Here is a 26,241-nt window from a genome sequence, read left to right on the forward strand (position 1 = left end):
GCTTACCTGGTCCCTCAAAGGGTAAAAGTTTGGATGGAATAGGATCCTTTGCACTGAGAGGAATCAAATAGAGGTCCTTGACATGTCTGTTGTTATTAGCAACAACACCAAATCGGCCACGACTGCTAAAATAGGAGTACAGAGAAATGTAGGAAGGCACCTCTTCTTCTGTTGCAGGTTGGAAGCGGATCAAACATAGTTCCTATAATACAAAAATATAAAGGAAAAATACCAACCTATTGCTAAATAAATAGCAAGTGAGGGCAACATGGCATCAATGCACTTCACTTTTGAAGTAATAATTTCAGAATTATTCTTATTCAATTTCTATACCGTTCTTCATCTAAGGATCACAAGGTAGTTTACAAAAATACATACCATAATAACAAACGGAAGCCATAACACACACCCCTCCCACATACAGTTTTAAAAGCCATAAATTGTATAATTAGCCAAAGGCCTGGGAAAAGAGGAATGTTTTTGCCTGGCACTTAAAGATATGTAATGAAGGCACCAGGTTAGCCTTCCTGGGGATAGCATTCCACAAACAGGGAGCCACTGCAGAAAGGGCCCACTCTTGTGTGGTCACTTATCTGGACCTCTCTTGGAGGAGTACATGAAGAAGGGCCTCAGACACTCATTACAGGGTCTGCAGCAGTAAATATGGAGTTATATTGGTGATCCAAAAGATGGTGCAGCTTTAAAAAATGCCTTATTTCACTGCCATCAAATAAGCAAAGATTATGTAAAATTATCAATATAATTTTACTCTACATTATTTAAGGTTGCTGAATTTTTCGTTATTAAAACACTTTTAGGGTTAGATCTAGTAAGGATTCTTACTATGATGGCTCATAGGAAGTCAGTGATAATTTATGCTGTGCTGGAAATTGAAATGTTACCAACACAGAACCGGTTGGGGCAGGGAAGAAGTGGTGAGAGTATGTCGAAGGGAAGTAACAGCCAGGAGGAAAAGCCATTATTGTATTTTGCTTATCTTAAAGAATTTCAGGTGCAAATTACTGACAAGAATCCAAACTGCTGCTGGGGTGCAGGTGGGTATGGGTAGGAGCAATTTTATCTTTTTATTTTGATGCATAGGCCTGTATGCCATGTTTAAAAAAGAAGTCTCCTTCACATTTCAAAAGAGACGTGTGAAAAACATTAGGAGTTGCTGCTGTACCATAAATTCAAGCCAGCAGTATCCTCCTCCCTTAGGTAGAATAACTTAGTTATATAGTTCACTGGATCCCATCCACAATTATTATTTCAAATAAAGTTCAATTCTTTCACCATTACCAAACAGGGTTTTTAAAAAGTACCTTTGACACAGATGATTTCAGTTTGCCAATATAATCCCATACTGTCTTCGGTGAGATCCTCCCTCCAATATGAATTGTATCAGGTAAATCCTAGATAAGAAGCATTACATAATGTGAGAAGAGGGCAGTTTGAGGGCAAAGTATATTGCCCCACACCTTCCAGTAAACAGAATTATACCAACAGAATATAAATAGAAGCTACCATATTTTTCCATCTATAAGACGCCCCCATATATAAGAAGCCCCCTATTTTTGCAGCAACAACCAATCACCAGTCCACCCTTGGCACTATCCGTGTATAAGACGCCCGCTATTTTTTGTCTTTTTTTTTAAAAAAAGCCTAGTCTTATACATGGAAAAATACGGTATACTGTGATTTTACTGTAGCTATGGCCATTATGTTCACAATTCTGTTTATCCTTCCACTTCGATTTTCAAACTGCTAGCAGAAAACAGTCCCCTTTTAATTCCACAAACCACAGCTCATTCATATGTTCCTTTCTGAATGAGAGGGAGTACATCTCACCCTTGGGTACCCCTACTATAGTTTCTTATCTGGGAATGAAGAAAAATGTCTGACACTGTAGTAGGATGTTGCTTTTATTTACATGTTCTGTCTACATCAAGGGGGATAGGTGCCACAAGATCTTGGGAACTGATGAATGCAGTATTTGTATGGGTCAAACATGACTTTTTGTACAAGGAAAATGAGCTGGAAAGGCTGGCTACTGGTGTGCTAAGAACCTGAGGCTCACTCCCTCTCATATTAGGCTCAGACAGTAACATCTGAGCACTGTGAGAGATAGCTTTTACATAAAGAAGTAATACTTTTGCACATTAAAGCTACAAAAAGTAGCTTTGAAAATTGTGACAAAACATTCCTAGCCTATTTTCATAGAGTAAAAATTTAATTGTCACTAAAACATGCTGTTGAGGCACAATGTGTTTATATTTATAAAGCTGTCTTATCTATAGTTGAAGGGGCAAACATATTTCTATTTGTTTGCATTAACCACAGTTTGTCTCAGAATTCAGCATATAAACATTGCTACTATATTATATTCATAGCCCACTGAGCCTAAGATCGTAACATACTTGTTTTCCAAACTAGGAGGAAAAAGGGTTATTCTTACATCCGTAAGTTTAGGTGTCTTCCTATCCCTGCTTCAAAACACAGGAAGAAAGATACACTAATTCCACTGACAGAATTTGTTGGTGCACAGGAATCAAAATTCCAAGCACCCTGTTCGTATTGACCATAAAAGGAGCACACGTAGGTTTTTTTAAAAAAGGTTGAATACACTGAAGTATCTTCCTCCTCTAAGGCAGGAAAGATATACAGCTGTTTCAGCTACTGTTCTACTCCCCACCTTCTCACCAATTCTTACACAAACAATGCAGAGCAATACGTGAAATCTATTTGAATGTATGCAAGAACCAAGGTGGCATTTCCTCAAATAATGGAATTTATGAACAGTCTGCGGTTGTTGGTTTGACACTTGATAATAAACTATACTGAACTTCCTTCCTATGTTTCTTTTTTGGGTTTAATACAGGAAACTGGGAGCTCACTGAATATTGCAGGCATCCCATGACAGTGGCAATCATCACTTAGTTAACAGTGTCACACTTCATGGTTACTGTTCACTGTGTGTTCAGTTATTACAGATCACTGCTTCTCACCACCAGACCAAAATGAAAATCAAGAGTGTAATTAACAGAAAATGATAAACAGTACTTTATCAGTTACTGATATGAAGTATTAATACTAAAAATGGAATATCCAGCATGCCATTTCAGTGCTCCTATTTTCCCCTTACAGTGGTACCTCCAGTTACGAACTTAATTCATTCCAGAGGTCCATTCGTAACCAGAAACCGCTTGTAACATGAGGCGTGCTTCCGCTAATGGCGCCTCCCGCTGCTGCCGCGCCACCGGAGTGTGACTTCCGCTCACATCCCAGGGCAAAGTTCACAGCAAGGGGCATCTATTTCCGGGTTAGCAGAGTGCGTTACCCGGAGACAGTACGTAACACGAGGTACCATTGTACTTACAGATCACCAATACTATTTTATTATTTTTTAAATAAATTGCTGTCCGATACAATAGAGGTGGCGACCATTTTAGGTGCATCCAATTGACGTATGATCACTGACACATGGTCTTTTTGGACCCAGAAGAAGACAGAATGGAGACATAATGGAGCAGGGGCTGCTTATCTGTGTTCCGCACACGGAGGGGCTGGGAACAGAAGCCCCGCATGAAATGGTTGCCAAGTCAATGTACACATTATCTATGTCCGATTTCTTATGCTACACTGCTACACTATTTGCAGTCAGGCCACTGTCTGAACAGTGAGTTATTAAAACTCTTACCTAAATGAAATTTGAAAATGTTAATAGGTCAATAGGTCAATTTGCTTAGCTTTCAAGCTATCATGTTGAGTAAACATGGTAACATATTACATAGCTAACCTCTTACCACAAAGCAAATTTAGTTAGAAATATGATTTTAGATATAGTTTACACAGAAAGCACAAGTACTTCAAAGTCGCACCTCACTGAGGTAGTCAAAGGATCCAGAGACAGGGTAAGCTTTGGTGACAAACTTGGCCACGCTTTGCATGTTGATAAAGCCTTTCCATATGGTGTTAAGGCGAGAGAGAAAGACGGACGTATCTCCTTCTTGAGGGGACTGTATCTCCGACATACTGCAAAACAGAAAACCCAGGAGGGAGAATTGTGTCAAGAGTGGCTCTACAAATTGTATCTCTACAAATGCCCCTCCATCCCAGGCAACCCCAACATTTTTCAAATTCCACATCAATTGATCCTAAATCTTATGAAATATACTTTTAGTAAATTAAATTAATGGGCTAGAAATCAATTTTTAAGACTTCCAGCACATTCGGTGGAAGGCTAGTGATCACAAAAGACGGACCATTAATTTGCTAACCCATGAATAGAATTCCTGTTATTATTAGGGATTGAGTTGATATTGTAAGACTTGTGACCGATTCTCTTTTGCATGAAAGAGTGGGTCAAGCATGGAGAGACACTGAAGTTCATAAACCTGCCTTGAGTGAAGGCAGTGTGTGACTCCACATTCCCCAGTTCTTACAAACACTGGCTCCTCCTGTGCATCAATGCTACTAGAGGTTGAGAAGTGTGCTACATGAGAAAATACGACTTGGCAAATCTTCAAAGTATGCAGAAGTAGTAAAAAATCCTCCTGTTCACGGCTTTGCTGTCCTTTCCTCTTAGTGGCTTCTGCGAGATTAGCACAAGTTATCCCTCCTTCACATCTTGAGGAGAGGCAAAGAATGATCCCTCACTGTCACTTAGCATCAGAGTACTTGCATAGCAATGGCAGCAAGGGTGTTTGATCTGAGCTTTTCTCCTCCTTGCACACTTGGGGGACAGCAAGGAGCCACCCACTAGGGAGGGGGACCTAGCTATGCCCATTAACTTGCCCACCCACCTTGCCTCCCCATTTTACTCACTCTGGTAAGCTTCCTTCCTTAGAGGGAATTTGAAGGCTCCCCCTACACCTAGATACACACACACCATTGGGTTGCATGGTCCCCTTTGCACAATACCGCAGGCCTAGTGACCCTCCTGCAGACTGACACACACGCATACCTAACATTTAGTGATGTTTGAGCTGCCAAGTATCTTGGGTCCGATGATGAGGATGGCTTCGTTAATATTGATTTTGGAGCTGCTACAGTATTTCTGGATATTTCCGGTTTACTTTCCCCGACAGAACCTTTGTCAGATGCCAGGGTGGGATGCAATGCAGAAGTCACAGTAGAAGCAGAGATTGACAAAGTACTCATGGCTGTTCTGGGATCCTTCCCAGAGACTGTCACAGTAGTGATAACACCGCCAGCATAAGATGTGGGGTAGAGAGAGCTCTCATTGGGTAGAGAAGATAATGGATTGCTTTGTCCTTGTGTTAAAGGAATGTAAGCTTTTTCTATGCTTGGCTGAGGAACTACGTCAGCTACAGATTCAACAACAGGTTCTGCAGCAGTCTCCATTTCCTCTTCTTTTGCAGCCTCCACTTCATCTGTTGGTGTCGAGCTTTCAAATTTTGACTTCATTTCTGGCTTTGGTTCCACCTTCTTAACAGAGGATGATTTTAGTTTCTTTGAAGCTGGTTCTTCATCAGATGCTGACATCTGACCTAAATGGTAAAAAAAAGGTAACATGTCACATTGTGAATCTGTGTCATTTCATGGACATGGTGCTATATTTCCCTTGGAGACAGGAAATCACTTCTTGCTTGTTGCTGTTTTAATTTATAGAAGCAAAAAGTTTATTTTACTGTAAGAAGAAAGTCTGGCCATTTGTATAACTGAGGCTCCAGCCAGATTTGGGTTTACTCAGAACAAAATTGATATGGTAATTTAAATTTCTGCTTTGCATTTCTACCACGTAGGTGTTCACACAGCCTTGGTAATCCCTGTGCATACCTGTACAGATTTTGCAGTTCAGGTCAAAAAGATGGGCTCGGTGTTGACTTGTTGTGTCCTGTAACATACTGCTGAAAACATCAAGAATTGGAGCGCTGCTTTTCTCAGGAGCTGCTCGATCTGCCTCTTGCTGCTCCTAAAAAGGAATTGAGGCAATGGTATGATTTGCTGGTATCAGGCTCATTTCAACTATACACATGCAAATTCCTGTAGAAATGCACAGATTTTAAACCAAACATCCACAGCTCCAAAAAAAATAAAGCAACTAATACTACTAAAATCTAACATAACTTGACCTTTCAACAAGTGCAAGCTCATATGCAGAAAGAGATCCTTATAAGGTTTGCATAAATTCATTACTGGAACCACAGGTTTTGACAGCACCCAAGTGGGGAAACAGAAAGTGTGCTGGTCCCCTGTTTTGGGCAAATTAATTAATGTACGGGCAACAACCAATTGACATTCACACACGTGTGCATTGTGGTGACCCAGAAGTGGCAGGAAAACGGGGTGGGAACAAGCTTATGTGTGCTCCACCCTCATGCACATGACTCAAAACACAAAAAGCACAAATAAGGGGTTCCTTGTTTATCATTGGTCTCTTTGCAATAGGAACCATGCCAAAGCAACATTCCAGGTAATAGGCACTGTACTACAGTGTACAGTAGTGGGTAGGCTATTGGTTTGGTTTATTCTTGTTTTCATCATGTTCGTTGTGGTTTTATTCTGTATTTTATGCTGTGAACCACCCTGAGATCTTTGGATGAAGGGCAGTATACAAATTTAATAAAGTAATAATAATAACAACAACAACAACAACAACAACAACAACAATATGGTGCACATTACCTCATAATAATAATAATAATAATAATAATAATAATAATAATAAAAATATATAAAAAAAACAATATGGTGCACATGTACCTCAGAATAAGTATAGAGTACTGCAGGAATTGTGCAGCGTGTGTGTAAGCTGCTATAGAGCATTACTGGATTGTGCCCTCTAAAATAAAAAAAGGCAAGCAAGCAGATAAACTATACTTGAGATCTTAAAACATGACATTTTAAATTATACAATATCTTCATGTAAAGAACTAAATTTTGGTAAATGATCTATATAATTAATTGTAAGCCAGTGCCTTAAGTGGCTTATACTTACATCTGAATCAGACACTGGTGGGGAATCTTCCATATTAGCATCTGGGATGGGTTCTTGTTTTACAGCAGACTTCTTGTTTTCAAAAGATTTACGTCTAGCTGCCATTACCTATGAAAACAATAATGTGATTTGTATACACACACAAAGTCAGTGAACTAGACTTTAATCATTAATCTGTAGTCAATTATCACATCAGCTGGAATTGCCCATCAACCATCCTTACATAATAAACACCACAAAATTTTATTGCTTACTGCTTTGGCTGGCTTTTCTTTCCATGTAGATAGCTCTTTGGATACAAGTTCTTCCGGCTTCATTCTTACAAGCCTTGACAAAGGAAGGTCTTCCCTAAGAACACGATGGAAAAGTCCCTAGAGAGAGAGGAGTGATTCGAGGTGAGCAGTAACTACTTACACAACTAGCAAATGAGAATCTTCCAATAGGCAAGTAAATGTGGTCATCCAGTTCATGAATTCCTTCTAAAAGGTCTTAAGTGTAAATAGAATGAAATATTTAAAATACACTTTTTTAAAAATATTGCCAGGTTAGCAAAATATTACTCTACTCTATAACATAATTTGAAGCATGTCTGTATCAGGAATGGGCACAAACAATAGATGGGATTGAGCGTTCCACAGGCATTTTTCTCCACATGCAGAATTTTATATATTTCTATCATATTTATTCCCTTGCCTCTTTTCTACACCAAAAAGCCCCAAGCTTCTTAGTTTTAGCCATTCATGCTTCCAAAGCTCCCCACCCCAATAAAATTTACAATCCTTTTGATTGTACAGAAAACTCAAAGCAGTTTACAAAAAGAGCTATAAAACATTGATGCAGTCAAATCAAAGGCTGTCCACTTAAAAAAAAAAGGCTGTTGAGAAGTCATTCATTCGCTTTCATACAAACCTGATTTTTAGGGTCTTTCAGATTGAACATAATGCTGCGATATTTACTCTTATACCGATTGTCTGTAGCCTGGAATAAATTAAACATCTCCTTTTCAATGTTCAGTGCAATCTTTCCCACCTCATTCTCTGTCATAGCCAGATCATCACTATCATTTACTCTGCCAAAAGAAAGAGTTAGGAAAGAAAGAAAAGGGAGTCAAAAATGACAGTACTGCTAAGTAGCTTGATCTACCTATATGCAGGAAGAATCTTCTATGACTTAAGTCTCAAAAATGGCCTACTTAATTCAAGGATGAATTTTCCTTCTTTGATTCCCACTATCCACTGCTGCAACATCCTCTGAATATCATGTACTCAGGAGGATTGTTCTGCTGCCTAAAGTACTGATGATAGTTTGGGAAAACTGGTGTTAAGCACATGCATTTATATTGGACAGTGCTTATCTGTTTTGTGAATACCATGTGTTTTTTTTAAAAAAAGTCTAGTTTTCAAGAAAGTAAGATTGCCTTTGGGGCCTTCTGTTCTTGTTTAAAACCTTTAAGAAATGTTGACCTTTACTGACTAAGGTATTTCCTTCTCAGTCAAAAATTTTCACAAATTTTTTAGCACTAAACTTATTTCAGATGCATTATCTAAAGTGCTATGAAAGGTGAGAAGAGATGAATATCACTGTTCATGCAGCATTACAACTAATGATTATCCTAAACTATCCAGATTATTTGCACAGAGAAAGTGCACTTAGTGCCTACCTTTTCCACAATATCTCCTTAAGGGATCTCCGTATATTTTGGCGAATTTGAGAGTTAGGCTGTGATTGACTAGCACTTGCAGATTTTGCTTGTGTAGCTGAGGAAGTTGTTGAAGAAGCAGAGGACACCATGGGCTTCCTGAGCCCTCCACCAATGCTTGAAGAGGAAACTGTTTTTTTATAAACTGAGGATGTACCATAGGACAAAGGTGAAGGCCTTGATGATGACACATTGCTTGATGTAGGTGGACCAGTTGAAAGTGAAGACTTCTTAGGTATCACCCCTTTGAAACCTGCAGCAGAGTATTTAATTGGATGCTTAGAACTAGTAAATGTAGAGGGTTTCTTTAAGGGCGGATTTCTGCTTTGGGTAGACACTGCAGAAGTGGGTTGAGACGCTGCAGTAGTTGACACAACCATTTTCTTTGATGCTACCGAAGATTCAGCTGGCTTATCCTCATTCTTACGTTCCTCTTTCTGTGCTGTTAACAGGAACAAAACACAATAAATTATATTTTTTTTTCAACAGGTGCTGCAAAGATTCAACAAGAGACATGATCCAGTAAGCCAAACATGTTCGTAATTCTTTTAATAAAAATAAAGAGATTAAAGAAGATCAATTTAGGCTAGATTATGGACAAACAATATTTGTTGTTTAAAACTATCTTATAGAAGTGATAGAAACTTATATTGGTTTTATGAAGGTGCCTTATTTTTGTACAAATTGATTTGACAAAATAAACTTGCAAGACACCGGGAGTGATGGGCTGTGCCCATGATGCAAATGAATCATGCCCAATGAATCATACCCAAAGTTTACCAACAGGAAAGGGTACAATCTCTTGAGAGAAAACATATGAAAAAGAAAGCTATTTCGAATACATGTTTTTCACACTTTTAAAACAAAAGTAGATCCATCTTCAAAGATTGCACACATGAGCTAACACATATACAAAACAGCAAGTATAAGGCTCAGGCAAACAAGCTGTTTTTTTAAGGAAAAGAAAGAATATTCACTTTCTAAATAATGCGAACAATTCTAACATTTATTATACTTGTATCAGATATGTTGAATTATCAGTGTGAAGTAATGGTCTCAACACATCAAAACAAATACTTAAGCTGAACGTTTCAGAAGAGCACTCGTTAGAATAGCATCTGACTAAACAAATATAATTTTATTAAATCTCTCCCCTAGCATCATTTCACCTGAAACACTTTAGAATTCTGCTTGTAACATCATGCGAATTCTTGCATCATAACATCAGCTTTTATTCCTACCTGTATACGTGTGGCCACAATCGACCACAACTTTCCTAGCATTTCAACACATGCTCAGTAAGAAACTTGTAGGATTGTAACATATTATGATAGTCACAAGTGTTTTCTGTAAATAAGTGCCTCCCTCGAAAACAAACATCTGCCTTAAAATGAAATTGCAAGGTTTAGTTCTATTTAAACTATAGAAACTAAGGTATCTAGATATATAGATGCACGTGTGAAATAACTCACATTCAAAAGAAAAATAACCTCTATTAACAATGGAATAGATGTGGACAATGGCTGGAATGAGGAACAGTATAACACTTGTTAACAGAAGGAATGTAGTGTGAACTGTTTGTTATTATGCAGTTTTCAGTCATCATTTTTAAAGCAGCATCTTAAAATATAGGCCGTAATTTTGGTAGCTGAAAACCATACTTGCTAAAAATCTCTAAACAGACATCTGAAACATATTCTCATTAGAGGTATATTTAAATATGATCTCTGAAGTAACATTGAATGAGAGATCTGCTCTTCTAGAAATTCATTAGGTATCATGTCCTCACGTTTAGCAATGTGCTTTAGTTATTCCAAGGTAAACAATCTTTGTAGCTTTTGTTGCAGCTGCCTCTGCAAAGTGCTGCTATCTTGAGCAAATGAGTTTATGTAAACTACTACAGTAGGAGTAAAACTTTGCATTCATTAATGTTTAGCATACTGGATGGGATCAGGGTCCAACCACATCAGATAATTCAAAATACTCATGGTGAGCTAGTGTTCTGTCCACTCGATCGAGTCAGCGTATCTATATGTATGATAGCATTGTGAATGGCATGGCACTTATTGCCAGATTAAGAAGAGACCTGGAAATGAAGAGCCACTGATGTTTGCATTTGCGATTAGGCTGTTTCATGTGATTTAGTTGAAATAAGTGAATAAATACTGTTGAAGAGAACACTATGCCCTTACTATAAATAGTTCTTTACAGAGGTTCAAGAACAATAGGAGATAAACACAATAATCTTGATGTTTATACTATAATGTTTATACTTCTGAAAAATTATACAGAACTCGCTTTTCAGAAAGGAATATTTAACCACAGAAATGTTTTGTAATCTAAGATTGTTACCTTGCCTTTCTTTAGCAGTAAAAGCTTTTTTGTAAGGACACCAATTGGACACAACCCATAGAGTTACACACACAACTATGTGTGTTCCAAGGTCAGCTTGTGGCAGCAGCACAGCACAAACCTTTGACACTGAGTTAGCACTCTGACCATGGCATCCCATACTAAATAACCACATGGCAGAACAGTGGTCCAATAAAACCAGGTTGCTAGAAAGACAAATTCTAATGCCTATGGTTCCAAGTTAAAAGTCCAATCTTTAGCATTTAAATAATTTTAATTTAGAGTTTCAAAACTTGCAAGTTACGTTTCATATGGAGACAATAAAAATATGTACTTCATTAGACTATAATGGTGACTTTTTACACCTATTAAACTTTAGTTTCACCCAATATTTTTGATTTAGCACACCAATAGATTCAGAAACCGATAACTTGTTCACTCACTGCAATTAGGCTTCTTAAGATTGGAGATGCAGCATCTGATGTGTTCATCCCAGTTACTCTTACTCAAGTTTTCCTTTTGGTACTTGTACATAATTTGCTCTTCCCAAATCCCTGTCCCCTCCATGCTTCAAAGCCAATTGTAGCTGCCCCGTTGGAACTCCTAGTAGTCTCTTTTCCTAATCTACACAAATCACTAAGTGTTCACCTTATCCCCAGGGATGCTCCTCCACGAGGATTCCTTTGAGGAATCTGATCACTCTGCTTTTTATCATCACTCGTTTTTGCAATAAATTAGAATCTGGTAATAGCATAGAGCAAACACAGGACTCTATGTACTTGCAAATTCTGGATAAGCTCAGAATATAAACTGCAGCATTCTGAAAAGCCCAGCTCTTATTTTTAAATTAAGTTTCTGTACCTTATTGTTGATACACCTTAAATCATGTAGACAATGCACCCTTGGCAAAAAATGTTTTGCCTTTTTATAATCGAGTAATACTGGGAGCCACTTTGGACAGTTTACTGTGGGAAAGTGGCATATAAACTAGACACCTCTGATGTCTAGTGTGGGAGAAGTGGGTGTTTGGCATAGGGTCTCATTGAAACGTATCTCTGCTCTTACACACAAACTGGTTTGAAGAATGGCACAATGGCTCAGTGTGTCTGACTGTGAACCAGAAGGTTGGTGGTTTGAGCCAACCAAGGGACAGCTATGATCAGGATTCCTGCACTAAAGGGGGTTGGACTAGATGACCCTTGAGGTCCCTTCCAACTCTGCAGCTCTGTGATTCCAAGTTATAAAACATATACAGAAAATGTTAGATATACCATATACAGTATAGGAAAAATAGATCACCTTCAGGAATTGCTTTTGAGCTTGCCTTCTTATAAACAAATATCCTGAGATGCTCTTTTTGTGTAACAAATGTTCTCTATAGAAGAGACACAAGAGTCTCCCAAGGGCTGCAGTAAGTTCTCTCAGGAAATGCAGGATTAAGACTTTAATTTTTTCCTACTGAAACTTGCTTTTAGTTTAAGTTGTTGGTTTTACATTTGAAAAGTTAACAGGATCTAACCTCTTCTTATTTTTTCCATTTTAGCAGTTGAACACTGACAGCCTGAAAAATACTGGCATATCTGCAAAAGCCGCTATGCAAATGATTAGACACAACAGGAGGCATTTGCCGCACAGTAGCAAGCTTTCTGTTTTCTTCAGCTGTAGCATAAACAAATCTACCAAAGCAATTGGGAGTTGAAGTAACTAAGAACCTAGTTTTTCATCAAGGGCTTCTCACTCTTTCATTTTAACCTCCAGGTAACTGACCATGCCAGCTGTGACGGGTGGAAGAGTTGTGAGGAATTTACAGCAGCCACGGAGTGACAACACACTATGGGCTTCCCTGCTTATGCATACAAAGTAAGGTATTAATTCAATTTCTTGCCTGCCCTTCTTCATAAGGTCCCGGGGGTTATTTGGCATTAACAATTCTGAAGCACATGTATTTCATCATAAAAAACCACCCACCCAGCCTGTCAAGATGTGTTGAGAAATTTCTGCAATCTATGAATACAAGGGCCCATACTAGTTTTACTGTGTTTTTATGTAGTATCAAACCCTTCCCATGAAAGTAACTCAAATGTTGCATTTTAAGAATGAGGGCTGAAGTGTGTGGTCTGGAATCGCCTGATGCAGAATTGCTGAAGTGAAGATGATGTAGACCTTTTTAGTCTCTTGACCAGGAGACCCCTGAAGGCCCCATATAAGGAAAGGGCAAGAAAAACACTACCGGAGGCAGGGATCCAGCTTTAGGGAGATAAAATCGCCTAAGAACCCAAGAGCAACAGATGAGCAAATACTGAGAAAGGATACCTGATTCGAGAGCAGACTATAGACAGCCAAACATAAAATCCCAACATGTGTACTTGGCCTGATTTTTCTGCCCTCTTTTCTCCTGTTACTGCCCATACTTGTGCATTGCCACAGCAACGTACATATTTTGTGTCTTGGAGGATAAGAGCGGGACAGAGAAAAACAAACAAGCTGTATCCTCAGGCACGACACAGGAGAAAAACACTTCAGAACAGATGGGGTCTCAAATTGCCTGCAGGCTTGTTGTGCTCCCATTCGTGAAATGGGGGCTGGGGGCTTTGAAAACAAGTATAATTGCAGAGCTGCAGTCCAGGGCAAGTGCGCAGAGAGAACGGCTGCAACAGATGTCAGCCCTGATCTGTTGTTTGTGGGCAGGAAGCTTTGAGGCCTTGAAGGTGAAGAGGGAAGATCAACAGCGATAGCACAGTAGCTGCATGACAATCGTATTGGTAGCTCCCCAAGTGCCCGACTAAGCAGCTACCTGGAGACACGGCTAGCTGCTACTGTAAGGGGGACTCCATCCTATCCTAGCCAGTGTCCACATCTTTATACCAACTAAACAGCTCCATCCAGACATTTTGGGGCAAAGTACTTTACAGTGTTTGCCTGCAAATGCTCAAAGGCTGGCGATCACCGTATGCAGAATTAAGGGAATTATATTCACAAATTCCAATAACTGTTTACTTGCAGCTGCTTTTGTAAAATCACTTCTACTGACACATGGTTTTAGTGGTCTTCGTAAGTTGAATACTAAGTGGTGACCATTCTTTTGGGCAAGTATGCCACAAATCAAGTCGAAAGTATGAAAAAATATCATTCAGGTGCACATTATACCAAGCAGGGGTCTGCTGCGAAGTTTACTGAACTGAGCAGTAGGAAGAAGTGCAGGACTGACCTTTTCCATAGCCACCAACCCAGATAAAATTTTCTTAGATCGAAATTGTAGCAAATCTTAATACCGAAGGCTATTACACCAGACTAACACAAATCTAGACAATTACTTATATTAACTGTACAATTCACATTCCACTCCACAAGTCTGCACAGATTACTCTGGTCCATAATCTGGGACAGAGTGGTCCAACCTCCCAAAGTGTGCGGCAAGAGTACTTTGACGCAGAAACAAGAAGCTGCACACTGAATTAATTTTTTATATTGTTACTTAAGTATTTGCAATATAGCTAATATTATTTAATATACACCATTAGTATGTTTAAGGATAACCATAATAGGACCTACTTCTGAGTTAGTGTGCGCTGAATCAGTGTGCTAGGCTGTGATCCGCAAAATAGGATTGTAACTCCATGTGTGGTCAAAATGCAGTGCAAGACTTAAGCGAATGCTGTTAAGTTCACTGAGCCTTATATATGTGGAGGTATCCAGTTGTTCATTATCAGTGTGTGGAAAATACCTCTCTCGCATTAATACATTATTGTCTCATATATATACACAGAGCAATCCTGGGCAAGGTTAGAGGATGCAGCAGGGGAGGGCTGGCCCATTTGGCCTTGAAGGGGATGAGAGACAAGCACATTTGCCGTTTGTTTTCTTGTGTGCCTCACAGCAACAAGGGGGGGGGGGGAGCCAGCTACTTTAATAAGTCCTGAACACTGCCAAAGGCTGTCGAAAATGGCCTTGAGGGCTGCATGCAACCCCTGGGCTGCATGTTGGACCACCCTCATATAGGAAATCAAAATTGTTTGTGCATCTGTTAAACATCCATCTGAGGGGAAGTGGAGTTAATTGACAAACGGTACGACTTGGGAGTCAGGGAATTCTTGCCAACTTTTCATGGGTCTAGCCTCAGCAACCTACACATGGCCATGATTGCATGAATATAGTCAAAAACTAGGCTCATATTGAGTAGACTTATCTTTATACATGTCGTTTGTTGAAAAAAGCACTGATGCAGCTGAAGGTATAGCTTAGGGGGAAGTGACCAGAAACTTTAATTAGCTGATATAAAAGACAGAATTCTATTTCACCTAAAATTGAAATCCATCCCATTGTGGCTGTAAATGTGGTTCTCAAGCAAAGAGAGCCTGCATAAAATCAAAGGGGAGAGTTTAAGCCGTCTTGGACACAGCATTCATTTGCAGTGCCATTTAGTGACCTGCATTTGTTCAGATCTGTGTGATGGTATTCCGACATAGCAGAATCCCTCATAAAAACAGCTCACTGTCTAGACCAGGTGTCAGAACCTTTGGTTCTCCATATGTTGCTGAACTACAACTCCCATCATCTTTGGCCACTGGCTGTGCTTGCTGGAGTTTATCAGATTTGTAGTTCAGCAATGTCTAGAGGGTCAAACGTTCCCCACACCTAGTCTAGAACATTTGAGCTTAAACTTTTTTCCCCCTAGAAAGGCAGGAAGTACTTTCCTGTTTTGTTTTTTTACTGTTTTGTTCAACTTTCCCCAAAGAAAGCAAATGTATAGTATTACTGCTCAACCAGAAAACCACTAACAGCTCATCTATGTATGTTATTCAGGAATGTGGTGGTGGTGGTGGTAGGAAATGCACAGAATTTCTACAGTCAAATAGGAAAGGGAAGTGACTGCATTCTACTCACAGCTATTGCACAAGGCATGCACTCACCACCATCAGTTCTGTAGGCAGTAGCTAGCTTTTGGCTTAATACTGAAGTTTGCAGCTGGATGGGAATCTTAAAAGTCGCAGAAGTTTTATACAGCTTATCTAAATATATGGCTTGATTATGCAGTAAAAACAATCTCTTAAAAGTAGTAGCACCTGTTATATACATAAAAGACATAGGTAAGAGAGGTCTGCCTACTTGCTAGAGCATAGGGTATTTATTGGGTTGAAGCTTACAGGAATGCCTATGCACAGGATTAATTATCACTATTTCAATTCAACAAACATTAAGATGCAGAAATCAATAGCACATTAGATTAAAAAAAAACCAATTTAAATATGCCATTTAATATTTTTAAATCAGCGTTGTCATTCTTGTTTTGCTTTTTGAAAAAATCCCTGTATGTTTGGTCCCTTTCTATACTGTGCTGCAGAACTTGTGATCATTCAAATATGGCATTTCCAAACTCCCATCAGCCCCAGCCAGGATCACAAATGGTCAGGGATGGGAGCTGTAATGCAGCATTTAGAAGGCAAGAGGTTCCCCCTTCCCCCCGGTTCTGTATGTGTGTCAGTTACATCCTACTAACTTTCTTTCCAGTACCATTATCTTATTTAAGTCAGTTTAGACCACACTCCTTTAAGTGCCAATTACACAACACTGGTTTATTTTACACCCTCCCCCCAGGCATGGGGTTTGTCTGCCTGCCAGTACTTTTTAAAAGAAAAACATAGTTGCATATATACTAAAGCAGCATGACCAGATTAGCCCATACTGCAATTTGTTGATATGCACATGCTCACTGGAAAAATGGGACACCCGAGTTATGTTTAGATGTCCTGTAAATTAGGTAAGGCAACAAGGCAGGCAGGCAAAGGAGGCTAAGAGAAACCTGTTCAGCCCATTCATTGTAGCTTTACTGATGGGATATGAAGTTTAGACTTGCTCATCAAGTTGCATTTGGGTAGGGAAATCTGCTCCTTCCCAATGAAATTTGGGTTAGCATTAGAATTTGATGTGTGCAACTACAGGTTCCAACTTGCTTCCATCAGTTGCAAGAGGTGTTCAATAGAAAATGACTGCCAATTCCTTACAGTGTGCAGGCAGACCCTAGATGGGGGCATATGCATACAGGTTTAACAAACTCCCCACCTTGCCATAATTGGTACTGCAGTTCTGGTACCCCTATTAGTTGTTTGCAGTTCTCATTTGATGACACCATAAGATGTTGGAAAGTCCAGCCATAAAATTAGTCTACGTTGGTCATTCTGTTGAAAGGAGTAAGCTGCCAGTAGGCTCTCTGCCATCCTTCCTTGGAATCTTGTTTGTTCAGGGCCCATATTAGGATATTCATGTAATTTGGATTTAGGTGGCAGAGGAGAAAGTAGTTGTAATCAAGTCCTTTTCTCCCACAAGCTAACAATTCTACACTAAGCTCATGTTGACGATGCCGAGACATTGGGAAGTGATTCAATAGTCCCCAGAGGGGATCTTCTTTAGAAGGAGTGATGGAACTAGTCACAAATGAATCTAAAGTCCTACAGTTAGCAACTGAACAGTGTGTTCCATTAATGAATGCAACATTACATGCTTCAATATTGGAAATGCCAGTTGGCTGGTCAGCAATTACCGTCCAATTACCTAAAATATCAAAACATCCCTAGCAGTTTCATTGGTAGACTGGAAAAAGAACACACCACCTTTCCTTAATTGCTGAATAGCACACATGACTATGTTGCGGGTGGCCAAGCACATCATCTGTGTAGGCACATAATGTGCTACACATGTTTAAGCCTTTGTTTGCAAGCCCATATACAGTCAGGTTCCGTATACCATCATCACAAAGCATATGTATCTTTCGTAAGTGAATACCACAAAAATATGAGCCAGTAAACAGAGATTTTAAAACATTATATGGAAGGCTGACCGGGGGGGCGGGCGCAGAAAGGTTATATAATTTAAATCTTCCTCATGTCTAGAACTTGGCATACCTATTCATCATATATGGCTTCTTCAAAAAGTATTCACTTTGGATATGATAGTAACAATCAGATTAAATGTGGTTTCCAGGTTTACCCAGTGACACTAATTCACGACAAGGATGAAAATCACAAAATCACACCCAGCGTATTTTTCAGATTTCTAGAAATTTCAGCTTAATCAAGTTTCTAGTCCTCATGAAAAGAAGTGTCTGTTGTGGTATGTATATGGAGCTGCTTCGCATAGATCACCTCAGAGCTCACCTACCAGTCCACACATGACTCCCCATCTTGTCTTCTACTGCACGATTCTCTAATGATTTCAGAAAAGCTAACTTTTCAGAAGTAGTTTTGAGTGAACTACCACTGTTGCAGATTCAGTTCAAAGAGCGCCTACATTTGACTTAGAAATTTGACTTTGCTTACAAAAAAATAACCAAATCTTTGAAATGGCTAACTTAATAATCTGCATCAGGCGAAACCAGGAGCACTTTATTAAAAAACAAAACAAAAAAACCTCATCTAAAACAAAGGCATGAATCTAATTTTCTCCTTGTGGAATGGCAGTCATGTTCTTGCCAAATTGTGGGAGCTTATGTGCGCTAAGAATGCCCTACCTGAAATACCAATTTGAAACCATTTCAGCAAAACACAGGCGGTTAGTAGATCTGTTGAGATGATTATGCATCACAACACCTGCACATGACTGCTTTTCAAACATTGCTGCCCATATTATTTGGATACCATGCAACAATGCAAAATTTCAGTAATAAAGCTAGGGCCAAAATGCTTTGGTAACCACAGCACCGGTAGCCTGTTATTACACTGCTGCCTCAGTAACTGGTTGAAATAGGGCAAATCAACCCCATGATCCAGTTGTACTCTTAGTATCACATGAAATGTAAACTGCAGTAACAGGGCTCAGGTGGCATCTTCTGGCAAGAAGCAAGATTTAGTATCATAAGTGAGATAGTTGGTAAGCATCGTGAGGATTGTCAATGCGAGCTCTGCTTAGGTTGATTTGAGAATTTAGTACATGGATTGTGCTAGTTTTGTTTGCTGTAGCTAAAATGTACAAAAATCCTAAATGCATTTCATTGCAGATTTCTGAGAAAGCAGTTTCTGCCAAGTCTCCGTGTGGCACAATTTGCAATAATCTAACGTTTCCCAGCGAGTGGCTTAAGAGAATCTTGTGTGCTGTTCTTGGGTTGCCGATTTGTGCAAGGCTAAAAGTAGATGGGAACCTCTGCAGGCCTTATTGTTCTCAAGAAACCAGATGGTCAGAATGGGGAGAAGTTTGCTCTCATTCCAACTCCCCTAAAAGCCAAGATGGCTTTTTACTGAATTTACTATGTTTCCCCTTTGCTGAACTGGGAAACTGAAATAGAATCCTAAGCTAGTAATTCACTAGTAGTGTGTGGAAGATCTTAGTAACTGCATACAGAAACTGTCTTATCAGTGGGCCAAACTTAAGGTAATTTTCATATGCTGCTAATCACATATGCCTCATCAATTCTAGTATTCAATGGATTTTCCTAACTTTTTATTATGCACTGAAAATATTTATATGCAGTCCTATTACAGAATTGTGCTATGGAGTGTGTAATGTTCTCTTTAACAGAGAACATCCAGTCCATTTAAGACAATGGAAGTGGAATGTTCTTGTAAGAATGAACAATCCCCAGGTAAATAAAAAAGTACCCAAGCCCCCATTCACAGTGCAAAAGATGGGTGTGAAGGCTTGAAGGAGGGGTATTTTAAACCCTCAAAAAGCAAAACCCATTCCGAGCACTTCCATAATGTTGAATAGTATAAATGGCAAAGATCAGCAGGTGCTGCAGCCATTCCACAATATTACTTACCACAAACTGTAACTCAAGTGTTGCCTCCGCATGTTCACTGTTGGGAGATGAATGCAACACTTCAGAGCATCAGCAGCATGTAGAGCCATGCTTGAAAGACACTCAAGCACCCTAATGTAGCCCTGAATCTTTGGTTCCTAGATGCGTCACCAGAATCTGCCTCAAATCCTCCTGTCTGCGGTTGAAGATACTTCCTGTTATGCTTTTAAACCTGTATTATATATCAATTATTTTTTGTTCCTGGTTCTCCTTCTGGACCCACTAAGCACCTTCTAAAGTGCATCTACCCCCCCCAACCCTCAAAACGTGCTGCATTGACCACCCCTCTCGAGAGTCATCAAATCAGGCTTGAAAGCAAGGCTTGCTTTAAACCCAGATTCTGGACTCGCAAGTGTTAGGACAGGCTGTTCATCTGTGTCAGGATTTCTTCGTAATAGTGAGGCAAGTCTATGAGCATTTGCCCAATTCAAGTCACCCAGGACCGCTTGTTGGTTCAAACTATTTTCAGTTGTACTACTCCCCACTTGGAACAAATGTAAACTGCAACTGTTTGCTGCTGCCTACAATCAGGTTTCGAACTCGTGTAACTTGATTAAGGCAGCTTCTCTGCATTTTAACCATGATCATATTCTAGATATGGGTGAATTAGTTTTTCTCCAGCCTTACAAAAGGGGAACTGAAGGAAAATTAATGCTGTCTATACACAGTGCTGTACAGAAAATAAATATAAGGCATTGCTTCATGTGTGTTTGATATAGCCTTTTAGAAATGATTAGTGATGAACCTGTTTTCAACTTAGCTGGGTAATTGTGACATGCTGTGTGATGAACTTTAACCAGCCTTATCAGTAGTGATCTACTATAGGCAGGGAAGGATAGCCGCTTTTCAGGACCGTTTTCTTCCTCTGAATCATCCAAGATGGCACCAATTGCAAATGGGACATTGAATTGGCAAGCCCTGGTGCTCAAGCTCTATGGAAACTTATCCTGGCAAGGTCTAGCATGCCTTCCTTGGACATCTAGAATCTCATCAGTTGGCCTGTGGGACAAGAAAAATCTTCACACTCTCCCAAACCCAACCCAGGTAAGTGGATGTTTCTGCAGCTTATACACCTCCCCTGCAATATGTGGTGCAGCCCACCGCTTAAGTCTTCTTGCACAGATCTTGAAGATGTAGCTCCACGGAGGGCATCTTCAGCTCCCATTCACTGCTTTCAGACACAGTCAGAAGCCACACAGCAGTCCAGATCTGCTCCTTTGTCTGTAATACTGGAAGTATAAGACATCAGCACGGAGAACCCCTTTTATTTGGAGGGGAGGAGGAAGAGTTCCAATTAGTCACTCAGCCAGTTTAAGGTAATGATGATAAAAAACTCAAAACATATATAGTAGGAAGGAACCTTACATTCCCTTTATATTTGATTAGCGAAGAAAGAGTTGACGACGTAGACACATGACAGCCCCAAATGACTGAATTACACCTGCTACCTGAGCTGGGTCACTGCTCTCACACAAGAGATTTTCTTCAGGTAAGAACTTGCCCCTGATACTGCACACTACCCTTACTTCTATATAATCATCTTTTTAATTCCAGGCTAGTATTTAGTTTCCTACACCTACCCAGCATGGAACACCTTGCAAATGCTCTAGGGCACAAAATATGACTTGCTCTGATCAGAACAAATGCTCAAGTGATTAGAACACTCTTATATTTAAGCACTTGTCTGGCTGCCCCTGGTGATAAGGAATACCACATAGGCAAGGGCACAAAATTCCCTCCAGACCAATTTGTTGCAATTTTACTAGCTTCTACCCTGGCTGTGGGAAAAGGAAAGCCCCTTCCTCCTTTGCCAGCACAGAAGTGCAGCAGAATACCTAGAGAGTAGACTTTTATATTGCTTGCACAGGAGGCACAGTCCCTTCTTGTACACCTAGCATATAAATCAACCAGGCTGTCAGTGTTGGAAGGCTGTCAACAAACATCTCCTCTGTCAGCCTCCTACATTTTTACTAGCCTTTTTACTCATAAAAGGAAACCCTCACATGAGTAAATGTTTTTTTGCAGTTCAGTCACTAATTAACAAGGCTGGATTAATAGAGCACTCATACTCTTTCTAGTCCCATAAATACTACTCTCTGGTTTTCAGCAATTCTCATCTGAAAAAGCTCTACAATGAGAAAACATTGAACTTCAAGGTGTTCTGATTTTGAAGAAAAATTAGTGATATGCTTCCTCTACTGTTTAGAATATCCTGGCTGCATCTTGAGATGTTGCCAGCCCCTTTCTCTTCTCACCAGACTGCTAATTACTTCCTTCAATTTAAGCACTTTTAATGGATTACTACTACCCGAGAAATGGAGTTTACAACAGCACTCTGACACTACGCTTGACCTCAGTGCAGATCAATGTGATGTTAAAGCATTCTAGCACTTTAAAACCAACTTTAATGAAAAGGAAGGGCGGAGGGGAGTATTTAAGACTAGTCCTGACTTATTAGAAAAAGCAGCTTAAAGCAGGACCAATTATATACTGATTTAACCATTTCATTGCTAGAACTTCTTTTTGAATTCCTTTTTGCTTATGGACCCAGCCACCCAGAGTGGCAGGTGCAACCCAATCAGATAGTGTTAGTAAGATGTTATTTTTATAAGGGCTTGTCATATATACTTCCCCTAATTTCATTATTGCTTTTTCTTTCACAGCTTTCCACTGTCAAAACATTTTCAACTCCCAGTGACTCATTAATATTCTAGTTTTTACAGAGAGAAATAAAAGCTACAATGAAATTGTGTTTTGAAGTCAGAAGTACATTAAAGCTTTCATTGTGGCCAGTAAATCTATCAATTTTGTTTTTCTCAACTGCAAAGGAAAAGCAGATGGTGTGTCGAAATGAGATGTTAGTTTTAAATCCTATCATCAATGTTCTGATTCTAGACAGTCAGAATCAACTAAGAACAACAAAAATTAAGAAACTTTATCACTTTCCTGCCCAGTAGGTGGCAGAAGGTTCATCCATCGGATTTCTGGATTGGTTTTATAATAAGTTTCTTACCAGCACTTGAAATACTCTGTCCCATTATTTGGATTTTAATTCCACATTCTTTGTTTGTGACTACATTTGTCCTGCGGCCAACTCAAGACTGCATGACAATGTATGACACCATCATACTTTCAGAATGACAGAGTAACTGAATTCCCTACTGATCTGCATTAAAATGCTGCATCAAAAATGCTATCGCAATAGACACATATACATAATTGTGGCAATACAGGTTTTGTATGATAGCTGTGTTTTTAATGTTGAAGTTGTGTACTGAACAGCATGTTTAATTAATCTGAAATTCTCCTTGCCATCCTACTCTCATAAAGCAGGGTATGATTGTATATTGTTTGCTGTTAAGAAACAAATAAATTCAAACATAGTCAAATAGCTGAACTTTTTGAATTTAATGTGGGGAACTCAGGTTCAAAACCTTGTTCAATTAGAACATTCACCGGGAAGTCACTATCTCTCAGCCTGACTTGCCTTACAAAGCTGTTGTCAGGGTAAAATGGGATAACCCACAATAAATCGCTCTAATAAGACTGAAAGAAAACCCCACTCTTTTTCTGAGTAACAGAAATTTTGCCTCCAGTGGCTGAGTACCTGTAAACAGTGACAAAAGTGTGACAGGAATGTTAGGGTCCAGAACACGGCTTCCCTTCCTCAGTACTTGAACAGATTCATTGAATCATTGATAGTGACTCAATAGCCATGGACGAGAAGTCCAAATTGAGAACTTGATCTGCTAATTCCCAACCCTCTCCCTACGAGCATATTTTTAATTTTTTTTTTAATGTAATCATGGATAAGGGACATTTGATGTTATAGTAAGATACCTGTCACAGTAATAGGATATATAATGCGGGAGCTACTTCTTCCCCTCCCCACAGTACACTATCAGCCTACAAGGTATACTAGAGCAACAGGGAATCCTTTTACTCCCTACAGTGTTATTGTTTTGCCCAGAGCAATATGCATGGTATCTCCTTTATTCTTTGCATCTGAAGTTCCTCAGAACAGCAGTATCATGTGTTCGCTTAATGTGTAGTAGGGTCCCACTAGGTGATGGGTGCAGTACTGAGCAGAACTCTGAAAAGGACCTTACTGTACAAAATTACTCTAGAGCAGCATTTCCCCAAATCCCCCCCACACAGACACAAACCACCTGAAAATTACTGAGGGTCTTGGAGGACTACTTAATGATTTCTCCGTTTGTTGTAGTGACTGTGATGCACTGTGTTAGACTGTATTGTTGGAGACATGTCATGGACCACTTGAATGAAGCCTGCAGACCAGTTTGGGAACCTCTGCTCTAAAATAACTCTAGAGTAACTTATAGCTATTATGAAAGGAAACTAGTGCAGTTATCTAAGAAGTTCCCTTTACTAACATCTAATTTAAGAGTGTGATGATGTTTTTAAGGTCATTTTTCAGGAAAATGAACACTCACGACCAGGCACTACAGTGCAGCGAGCATCCAATCAGCATGGGGTCATAAGTACTTTAGATATTTCTGAGGAGTGCAAAGACATGCAAGAGTAGATGGAGCATAGTAGGGTGCCATGTCTCTAATGCTGTAGAGCTTATTGCTGTCTACCATAATAGTGTGTTTTTCAGAGATCAGAAAGGAAATGAATGAAGTTTCATGTAATGTATGTGAGATCCAGATCTACTCCATCAGGTGATGATCAATAAGACTTCTGTACATGCCCAACCCCACACAGTGCCAGGACTAATCAGTCTACAGATACAAATCTTGTATAACACTGCCTCCCAAGAAAGGGGGAGGAGTAACCACTCCTGGATAACCTCCACCACTGAAGGAGAAAGGAGTCCTTTCAATGAATGAATTTATATTTGGTAGTTTAGCAGTGATACAAATAACTTGAAGACATTCATAGAACTTACCTTGAAGTGGGAGCAGCTTCTAGAGATGGTGAAAGCTCTTCACTAAATGCAAACTAAATGAATATGTCCATTTTCAAGCATAACAGCAATGACAAAAAGGTAGTTCCAACTCTAAATTTCCCCGCTAGTTATGGGATTTCACAAAAATGCTCACCATTTTGATAATGTACCAGTTAATGTACAATTGATATAGACATTGCTGAGATTAGGCTTCTCAATAGCCACTTGCCTGGCAAAGTAGCCTTGAAGTGACTAGGTAAGGAAGCTTTAGTAAGCTGGAAGATAACTGGCTCTTTCAGACTGTTGTGCCAGAAGTGACCCATAGGGCTATGTGCAGGCAGGTGGACTAGCAAGCTTTGTAGATTTCGTTGAAAGGCTGGGCTGGGTTAATGAAAGTGACAAGGAGAAACAAACCCACAGGAGGTTTTAAATAAAGGTGTCTGAATCCTACATGCCTTAGATACCAAGTCCTCCTGCTCTTGGCTGTCACTGACAAGCAAAAGGCATTACTTTGTTGGTCAAACCCCCCAAAATGAAAGCGGGCCGAAATGAAAGGTGGCTTCTCCTCAAGCCCTGGAACTCCTTTCTTTCAGGGTTTCACCAAAGCCATCTTCCAGTGGAAATCAAGCAAACATTTAGAGACTGTTATTTTAGTAGCAGACCTAAGAGTTTTGTTCATTTTCTACTGTTACTGATGCAGAGCCTTATATCGGGGATTACAAATATGTCTGACACATTTGAGCATTAAGTCCTTTACCTTTTGCCATGCAATAAAAAACCCTGCAACACTGTTTAAATGAAGGAAGTAAAACAGGCCTAAGAGAACAATCATTTTTACATTGCAAAGCGCTAACTTACTTACCTTTATAAGCTAAACGTTGCCAAAAATGTTCTTCAAATACTTTAAAGTTGTGACATTCAAGGTGAGAACTCTCTTCCTATTGTTCTACCTTGACGAATGCCTCTGACACATACCTTTCATAGATAAAAATCCCTATGGTTTAAGATGGGCCTTGACATGATTTCATGTAAGTCACATTCTTGGAAGGAGGATCAGCCCCTCCCAAAACTCCCCAAAATTAATACCTAAAAGTTGTGTGGTTGTGTGTGCATGTAAATTATCCATTTGAATCATTCAGAAACCTTGTAGACCTGACATTCCTAAGTCATAATGCAAAGGCAGATAGGGACTTAAATGAAAGTGAACAAAACAGTTACTCTGTACATTATATAAACTTAGGAAACAAATAAATGTTTATCATTACCTACCTTCTATTAGAACATACCTATCATCTATGAAAAATAATAGGTTTGTTAACCTGCAAGTATACGCTTAAGTGCCATTTTATACAACCTGAGAGAAAACCCCAAGTTGTCGTTTCTATATATGAGCCTTGAAACTCTCCCTGAGAGGTATGTGTGCAAATCTTTGAAGATGGGGAAAGACCGTAATTAAAACCCCTTTCTAATTTAACAGGGTCAAAAGTTGAAAGGTACTCAAGGAAAGTGTAATGATTGCAGAGGTATAT

At 39.4% G+C, this 26,241-nt stretch overlaps 1 protein-coding gene and 1 long non-coding RNA gene across 9 annotated transcripts in view; one reads left to right on the top strand and one right to left on the bottom strand.

Annotated features, from left to right (window-relative positions):
• Window positions 1-26,241, bottom strand: part of DIDO1 (death inducer-obliterator 1) — a 68,166-nt gene that overhangs the window by 13,270 nt on the left and 28,655 nt on the right. For all 7 annotated transcript variants that reach the window (XM_053394467.1, XM_053394463.1, XM_053394461.1 and 4 more), the window contains 9 exons: window positions 8,622-9,102; window positions 7,871-8,030; window positions 7,216-7,332; window positions 6,962-7,069; window positions 5,800-5,935; window positions 4,964-5,510; window positions 3,879-4,032; window positions 1,323-1,412; window positions 7-202 (listed from right to left, as the gene is read on the bottom strand). In XM_053394467.1, coding sequence (XP_053250442.1) covers window positions 7-202; window positions 1,323-1,412; window positions 3,879-4,032; window positions 4,964-5,510; window positions 5,800-5,935; window positions 6,962-7,069; window positions 7,216-7,332; window positions 7,871-8,030; window positions 8,622-9,102 — 1,989 coding nt within the window. The remainder of the gene's footprint in view (window positions 1-6; window positions 203-1,322; window positions 1,413-3,878; window positions 4,033-4,963; window positions 5,511-5,799; window positions 5,936-6,961; window positions 7,070-7,215; window positions 7,333-7,870; window positions 8,031-8,621; window positions 9,103-26,241) is intronic.
• On the top strand, window positions 5,411-26,027 carry LOC128416557 (uncharacterized). Of its 2 annotated transcripts, none has more exons than XR_008331235.1 (6): window positions 5,411-5,517; window positions 7,245-7,356; window positions 9,150-9,182; window positions 12,771-12,872; window positions 20,626-21,289; window positions 24,026-26,027. It is a non-coding gene; the product is annotated as an uncharacterized LOC128416557 (long non-coding RNA). The 2 variants fall into 2 exon arrangements; XR_008331236.1 differs by lacking the exon at window positions 24,026-26,027 and adding an exon at window positions 22,464-23,586.

The sequence above is a fragment of the Podarcis raffonei genome, chromosome 6, assembly GCF_027172205.1.
Source record: "Podarcis raffonei isolate rPodRaf1 chromosome 6, rPodRaf1.pri, whole genome shotgun sequence".
Taxonomy (NCBI): domain Eukaryota; kingdom Metazoa; phylum Chordata; class Lepidosauria; order Squamata; family Lacertidae; genus Podarcis; species Podarcis raffonei.